Source organism: Primulina tabacum, chromosome 3, assembly GCF_025594145.1.
Source record: "Primulina tabacum isolate GXHZ01 chromosome 3, ASM2559414v2, whole genome shotgun sequence".
Lineage (NCBI taxonomy): Eukaryota > Viridiplantae > Streptophyta > Magnoliopsida > Lamiales > Gesneriaceae > Primulina > Primulina tabacum.
Window position 1 is genome coordinate 17,755,132 of NC_134552.1, and position 8,838 is coordinate 17,763,969.

The following is an 8,838-nucleotide window of genomic DNA, read 5'->3' on the forward strand; positions in this document are numbered from 1 at the left end:
AGTAGTTAATATACTTATAATTTTTTCTCAAAAAGATTTTATACATTATAACTTCACATCTGAAAAAGAAAGATGCTTCGAAATATTAATATACACGGACATAAGAAAGAGTTAATTACGTATAACAAGGGATAACAATGAGTCACATTAGTTTGGTTAATCTCAATACTCATAATTCAAATCCATCTCACTTGTCTCACTCGATCAAAAAACTTGACGGAACCGTTCAACATTAGATACATTTTTAATTTAAATAAATTCGCATGAAAAAAAAGTCTAAAAATCAATGCATTCGTCAAAATCATATCAAAAGCATAACATTTTAATAATAAGTCGACAACCGAGGATAACAATTTGTGAATTAAAGTTAAGTCTTATGACATTTATTATTCAATATAACATAAAATATAAATATATTAATAATAATATATATCCAGGTGTGAGTCCATTAAAGGCATCTTCAGTCATAAACCTCATCACCAGGTTTATTCTGTGTCACATCACTGCCACATCAAAAGTTAAAAACCTCATTATTTTTAAACCTTTCCACCCCAATCATAAACCCAAAAACACAATTTTTGTAGACCCCCCTATCAAATCACACATTCATCTATTCATTTTAATTTACTATCTTTATTTTTTACTTTCACTTATATATTTGACTAAATATATATTTATACTAATCAATTTAATTTTCAAAATTATTTAATTAATCATATATTTTTTTTTATAATTTAGCAAATTTGAAAAATTTATAAAAAAAAATAATAAAATAAAAACATCATCGAAATTTTATTGAAAACTTCAATAAAAATCAGTACAAACAATTCACAAAATAAAATATAAAAGACAATTAATTGTTGACGTAACTTGCCCATATGTGTTCAACCAAGTCAGCTAGAAGTTGATGTATTTCCCTATCACGTAGATTGCAATTTCTCTTGATGTATTCATTAAATTCTCCAATCGCACCGTGGATTATCTCTGGAGACGTATCATCGACGTGCTCATCCGACCAATTGGGTGATGTATCTCCCTCATCCTCAACTATCATGTTATGCAAAATAATACATGTATACATGATATCTTTCAAGTTATTCTTGTACCAAAATCTCCCTGGACTCTGATTATTGCCCCACGAGATTGTAGAACCCCGAATTCCCGCTCGACATCCTTTCGTGCAGCCTCCTGCATTTCTTTAAACTTCATTCTTTTAGGGTCCTGAGGGCACGGGAAGCTCTTGACAAAAGCTGCCCACTCCGGATAGATTCCATCTGTTAAGTAGTATCCTTGTGTATATTGTGTCATTTACCGTGAAATTTATCTCGGGTGCATTTCCTTGCAGCACATCATTGAACAAAGGTGATTGGTTAAGCACGTTGATATCATTATTTGATCATGCAACACCAAAAAAAGCATGCCAAATCCACAAGTCTGCAGACGCGACCGCCTCAAGCATGATTGTAGGGACTCCATGGTCACCTCGTGTAAACTGACCTTTCCAAGCGACCGGGCAGTTTTTCCATTCCCAATGCATGCAATCAAGGCTACCCAACATGCCGGGGAATCCGTGTCTCTGCAGGTGCATTTCAACCAAATGTTTTTTATCATCAGCACTGGGCCTTCGAAGGTATCGCTCACCAAATATTTCAATCACACATCGACAAAAGTTGAACAAGCAATCGATGGTTGTTGTTTCAGCAACCCGTAAGTACTCATCATAATGATCTGCAGGGCCTCCATATGCCAGTTGACGGATAGCAACTGTGCATTTCTGAAGTGGTGAAAAGCCTTTTTTTGACGTTGCATCGACTCTCCAGTGAAAGTATTCATCATGACTTTCCAATGCATTGACTATGCGCAAGAATAACTCTTGTTGCATCCGAAAACGTCGGCGAAATACTTCGTTGATCCATACCGGTTGTTCTGTGAAGTAATCATTCACAAGACGAGCGTGTGCAGCTGCGCGGTCCCGTTCCACATATTTTCTCCTCTTCGATCCACCAAAAGAACTTTGTAATGCCCCGAGAAGCATATGCTGTTGCTGGAGTATCATTTTCATCATTTGTTCATCTGTGTCATCATTCATCGCCACTTCAAAGAAGTCATCATCACTATCGGTGGTAGAGAATGAGTTGTGATCTGTGGACATATTTTCCATATACGAATGTATCAATGTTTTGTAGTATAAGGATGTGAAGTCTGCCCTTGATTGTATAGACTATTCTTTAATGTCTATATATTGTTGTTCTCAACATCAATAAATAATATATTTCAGCATCGGATGCTTTTTCTATGATAAAGTAAAGTATATAGCATATTCTTTAATATCTACCTATTATTGTCCTCAACATCAATAAATATTATATTTTCAGCATCAGATGCCTTTTTTTATGAAAAAGTAAAGTATTGTGTGGCAAATCAATGTCAGATTCGGATTGATTTCTCTGAACAAACAACAACTGTAACCAACTAGGAGATTGTAATCCGATAAAAAAAGCTATGAGATTTTAATTATTAATAACATTAATTATTATATTATATTAATTTCAGCATCGGATGCCTTTTTTTTATGCAAAGTAAAGTATTGTGTGGCAAATCAATGTCAGATTCGAATTGCTTTCTCTGAACAAACAACAGCTGTAACCAACTAGGAGATTGTAATCCGATAAAAGCACAAACAACAAATAAAAAGCACAGACAATAATTTAGAACATAACATTACATTATTTAAAAATAAAAAGTACAAACAACAAGAAGGCACGAGCAAATTTAAAGCACAAACAACAAATAAAAAGCACAGACAACAACAAGATACAACCACATAAAAAAACAAAAAAAATACAAGAAGATAAGAAGTAAAAAACAAGGTAAGAAAAATTAAACAACTACTAAATGCCCCATTTCTTTTTAATTTCGTCACACATATGAACGTGAATACGAAGTTGCTTTTGTGTTATTGCAGTAGTATCTTTCATAAGGATTTGATATTCACGTGTTCGGTTGTGAGATCTGATTTCCTCCAATTTTTGTTGCGTGTAGGCAGTAAATTCCTCCATATTTTTGTCAATGCTTTCTTTCAACTCTTCGTATGCTGCTAATTTGTTTTTTCCCTTTCTTTTTGCCGCTTTTTGCCCAGTTGGTCGACTGCAACTTCGCTCTTCATCTTCGTCAACACTCATCTCTGGATTTGAAGAGGACGTGTATTCCCCTGAAGCAGAAGTTTTTTTCTTCTTCATTCCGCGATGATTGATTGATTGTGGAGCAAACTTCTGGCACTCTGCAAGAATCCTCTGTTGGGGAAAACCCATAAACCGCAGAATCCATCATGATAAATCATCAAGAATTTGACTGAAAACTTAAGCGGAAGCGTACCTGAAGCCATAATCCTGAATTCTTTAGAACGTGTCTTGATCTTCCAGATCTACGCGCTCTTTTCTTGAGAGAATCCTTTAGTTTCTCTTCAGAACTATTTTCTTAATGGGGGAGAGGATAGTGAAAGTGATAACGCGAGATCTGGGGATCATGACCCATATTTATAGATAATGTTTATCAATATATTCTGATATTTCTGTTTTAGCCCATCATAAAAACAGAAATTACACTTATGTCTCTACACATTAAAGGCCCACAACCCATTAGATACATTAAAGCCCAATAACCCGAAACATTAATTGATCACTTTATTTTGGGCTTAACTTAATAGACAACCCACAATACATAATTATTCACATATAAGCCCATATAAATAAATTGATCCAACAATCTCCCACTTGGGCTATATGTGCAACTTTATAATTATGTTTGTGAAAATAACCTTATGAGCTCAAAATTGTTGTCATTCCGAAATGTATCTATAACCAATCCGGTCCATCAATCACATCAACATAGGATCAAAGCAGTCTTCGCTACACTCAAGGTAACTAGACCCATCAATGGTCACATATGCCAACACAACTGAATGACATGGATCGTGAAGTGGATGTGTAGCATGGAAATTTCATGCAATGTGACCGTAACATGCCTATTTCCAACTGGTCCTCCCTTTAACCTTATCGAGATCAAACTTTAAATCATAATTAGAGTGTGACTTAACTTGAAATTTATTTCTGCATAAAATAAATTTACATAACTGTAACTGAAAATGTCTACAATTGAAAAGCATTTAAAATAACAAACTCCCACTAAAATTGGATTTCCTCAATTGACATAACACCCATACTAGCAGTATGCTCATGAAACTGTTTGGGTGGTAGTCCCTTAGTAAGCGGATCCGCAACCATGGAGTTTGTACCGATATGCTCAATAGACAACTTTCCACTCTGAATTCTTTCTTTAACAATCAGAAACTTGATGTCAATATGTTTTGACTTCGTCGAGCTCCTGTTGTTATTGGAATACATAACTGCTGATTTATTGTCACAATGTAATCTTAGTGGCCTTTCAATGCCATCAACAATGCGCAGTCCCGTGACAAAATTTTGCAGCCATATTCCATGATTGGATGCCTCATAACACGCTACAAACTCAGCTGCCATGGTGGAAGAGGCTATAAGTGACTGTTTAGCACTCTTCCAGGAAATGGCACCTCCAGCAAGGAGATAGATGTAGCCCGACGTAGATTTCATACTATCTTGGCATCCAGCAAAATCGGAGTCAGTATACCCAATGATCTCAAGCTGATCCAACCTCCGATATATGAGCATGTAATCTTTTGTTCTCTGTAGGTACCGTAAAACCCTTTTGACTGCTTTCTAATGTTCCACTCCTGGATTACTTAAATATCGTCCCAACATTCCTGTCACGTACGCAATATCTGGATGTGTACAAACCTGAGCATACATCAGACTCCCCACTGCAGATGTATAGGGAACCTTCTGCATTTCTTTTTCCTCAAAATCATTCTTTGGGCATTGTTTGAGACTAAATTTGTCTCCCTTAGCCACAGGGGTATCTGTTGGTTTACAATCTTGCATCCCGTATCGCTTGAGAACTTTCTCGATATATCCTTTCAGAGATAATCCAAGAATACCCCGAGAACGATCCCGATATATCTGAATACCCAGTACAAAAGATGCATCACCAAGATCCTTCATCTCAAAATTCTTAGCTAGAAATCTCTTGGTTTCATGCAACAACTCTATATCGTTGCTAGCGAGCAGAATGTCATCAACATATAAAACCAGAAAAATATGCTTACTCCCACTGAACTTATGGTACACACAATCATCGACCAAATTCATCTCAAAACCAAACGAGATGATCACTTGATGAAATTTGAAATACCATTGTCGAGATGCTTGCTTGAGCCCATAAATGGATTTCTTTAATTTGCAAACCATATTATTTTTGTCTTTGGACACAAAATTTTCTGGCTGCACCATATAAATCGTTTCATCAATGTCACCATTTAGAAACGCAGTCTTTACATCCATCTGATGAAGCTCAAGATCGAAATGCGCCACCAAAGCCATTATAATCCTTAAAGAGTCTTTCGAAGAAACCGGAGAGAAAGTCTCTTTATAATCAATGCCTTCTTTCTGTGTAAAGCCTTTAGCGACAAGACGAGCCTTATATCTTTCCACATTGCCTTTCGAATCCCTCTTGGTTTTAAATATCCATTTGCAACCAATGGGCTTCGTACCTTTAGGCAATGGGACAAGATCCCATATGTCATTGTCCTTCATGGACTTTATCTCCTCATTCATGGCATCATTCCACTTTTGAGAGTTAAAAATCCATGGCTTGACGAAAGTTAATAGGATCATCCTCCATCAATCCAATGTCTGCCTCATGTTCTTGAAGAAATACAATGTAATCATCTGGCACTGCATTTCTCCGCTCTCTAGTGGATCTCCTTAATGGCATAGGTTCTGGAGGTGCTTGAGTTTGTTCATCTGGAATGAGAGGATCTCTAATATTGTCTTCCTGTATTGTGTCTTGGTCAAAGTGAGGAATATGATCCTGACCAATGTCCAAGACACCTGTGAGAATATTTACATATTCCTCTTCAAAGACAATATCCCTTACTTTATCTCCCCCCGCAAACTCAACATCCTCAAAGAACCTGGCATTTCCTGACTCATAAATCGACTTACTCGTGGGATCATAAAACTTGTACCCCTGGATCTTTCAGAGTATCCAATAAAATAACAACTAACCGTCCTTGAGTCCAGTCTCTTTTCATTAGGCTTGTAAGGCCTTGCCTCAGCTGGACATCCCCAAACGTGCAGATGCTTAAGACTGGGCTTTTTACCCGTCCAAAGTTCATAAGGGGTTTTGGTCGCTGCCTTAGTTGGAATCCTGTTAAGGATATATGCTGCGGTTTTTAGTGCTTCTCCCCAGAGTGATTCTGGTAAGGTAGAATGACTGATCATACTCCTCACAATGTCTTTAAACGTTCTGTTTCGTCTTTCAGCAACACCATTCATAGTGGGCGAACCCGGCATAGTGTACTGTGGGACGATACCACATTCCTCCAGGAATCTAGCAAAAGGTCCTGGACGTTGTTCACCTGAACCGTCATATCTACCATAGTATTCACCACCACGGTCAGATCTAACGCTTTTAATCTTTAAGCCAAGTTGATTTTCAACTTCAGCTTTATAGTTTTTGAACACATCCAATGACTGTGCCTTTTCATGAATGAGATAAATGAAGCCATATCTTGAAAAATCGTCTGTAAACGTTATAAAATACTGTTGATCATTCCAAGAAGCCGAAGGGAATGGCCCACAAATATCAGTATGTATAAGTTCTAAGACGCCTGAACACCTGTTGGCTTCAAATCTCCTTTTATTGGTTTGTTTTCCCTTTATACAATTAACACAATTATTAAAATCTGTGTAATCTAAAGGTTCGAGAATTTCGTCTGACACGAGTCTCCTTATTCTCTTTTCAGAGATATGACCCAATCTTTTGTGCCATAACGCAGCTGAATTCTCACTGGTTAATTTTCTTTTAGTGCCTCTACTTGTTTGCAGGGATTCATTAAATGAAGCAATAACATCCAAAGAATAGAGATTATCGTATCCTGATAAAGAACCAGAACCAACCAATTTTGAATCGAGAAACAAACTGAATATTCCATTTCCAAAAGAACAAGAATAACCAAATTTGTCCAATGCAGAAATGGAAATCAAATTCCGTCTAAAAGACGGCACAACAAATGTTTCATAAAGATCCAAATATATTCCAGTCTTTAACAATAATCTAAATTTTCCTATTGCCTCAACTTCAACTTTGTTGCCGTCACCAACATAGATGAATCTTTCAGCATCACTTGGTTTTCGGCAATCCAGGCAACCCTGCATAGACACACTGATGTGAGTTGTTGCACCAGAATCTATCCACCACGTGTGTCTAGGCACTGAAATTAAATTAACCTCAGAACAAGCCATATTCAGAAGCATACCTTTCTTAGCACGCCAAGCGTGATAATTACTGCACTGCTTCTTCATATGCCCATCACTGCCACAGAAAAAACAACCAGAACTTTGAGAATCACTAGGATTCTTCTGTTGTTTCTTCGGAGGCTATGTATCCGCAGCTTCCTTATACTTTCGTTTCTTTCCTTTATCCTTCGAGGTAGAGGCATAATGAGCACTTTCTGTCTTGTCTTGCTTCAACCTTTCCTCTTCCTGGACACAGTGCGAGATGAGCTCATTCAGAGACCAAGTCTCTTTCTGACAGTTATTACTCACCTTGAACTGGTTAAACTGAGGAGGAAGAGATATCAAAACCAGATGCACAAGCAAGTCCTCAGAGAGGTCAAGCTTCAGTGCTTTCAACCTTGAAGCAAGATGAGACATTTCCATAATGTACTCCCTGATGTTGCCCTTACCCCTGTACCTCATTGAAACGAGGCTTGCCAAAAGTGTACCAATTTCAGACTTTTCACTTTTAGCAAACCTCTTTTCGAGGTTTTGAAGGAAAGCCTTAGCCATAGCAATGTCGCTAGACATTGTGCCCCTTAATGTTTCTGGAATGACCCTATTCATGATCATCATACACATGCGATTCGATCTCTCCCACCTTTCAAACTCCCTCTTTTCATCAGAGGTACTCTTATCCGTAATGGCGGGATGAGAGTCAATCCTTATCGCAAGGTCTAAATCCATGACTCCGAGAACTATCAACAAATTCTCTTGCCACGATTTAAAATTCGAGCCATTTAACATAGGAATAGAATTTATGTTGGAGTGAATATTTGCAGGAGTCAAATCTGAATAGAGAACAAAAAACCAAATATACATGCTCAACCAAATATCCAAATAAAATAATCAATAAATTCAAATAATGTAAACCCCCATAAACAGAATATCGAGCACTCCATTAATGTTTCATCTTTGGACAAAAGATTAACTTGTAAGTGATATCCTGGCGCTGCAGTCAAACACTGATAGTAACTATCATGTCAAATAACAACCTTCCTTTGGGCCGATTTATTATTCACATGAAAAAACCGAAAAACTATCACATGTTTACCACCACAATTGCATATGTGATTATATTAAATATTAACCTTCCTTTGGGCCGATTAATATTCATATAAATCACATATACCCAAAATCCTTTTGTATTTCAAAATAAAATTAATTTCCATAAAAGAGGTCACTTTGGCGACATTTTATTTCAATTAATCAATTTTAAAAATACATATAACCATTGTCATTATTTGAATTAATGAATATTTAACCTCAACCGAATAAACCTGAACCGAAAAAATTGTTTTTTTTTAAAAAAAAAAATTTCGGAAATTCCGTACTGGTCGGGTCGACCCGGTTCCGTACAACCCGACCCGGATCCGTACAGTTCGGGTTGGCCCGGGTCCGTACG

General features: G+C 36.9%; 2 protein-coding genes across 2 annotated transcripts; both read right to left on the reverse strand.

The window, feature by feature from the left end:
• Positions 1-1,396: 1,396 nt before the first annotated feature.
• LOC142538537 (uncharacterized) lies at positions 1,397-2,161 on the reverse strand. Its single transcript, XM_075643853.1, has one exon. It carries the CDS (start codon positions 2,159-2,161, stop codon positions 1,397-1,399), a length of 765 nt encoding a protein of 254 aa, XP_075499968.1.
• A 5,374-nt stretch (positions 2,162-7,535) lies between these two features.
• On the reverse strand, positions 7,536-8,120 carry LOC142538538 (uncharacterized). Its single transcript, XM_075643854.1, has one exon. It carries the CDS (start codon positions 8,118-8,120, stop codon positions 7,536-7,538), a length of 585 nt encoding a protein of 194 aa, XP_075499969.1.
• Positions 8,121-8,838: the final 718 nt, after the last annotated feature.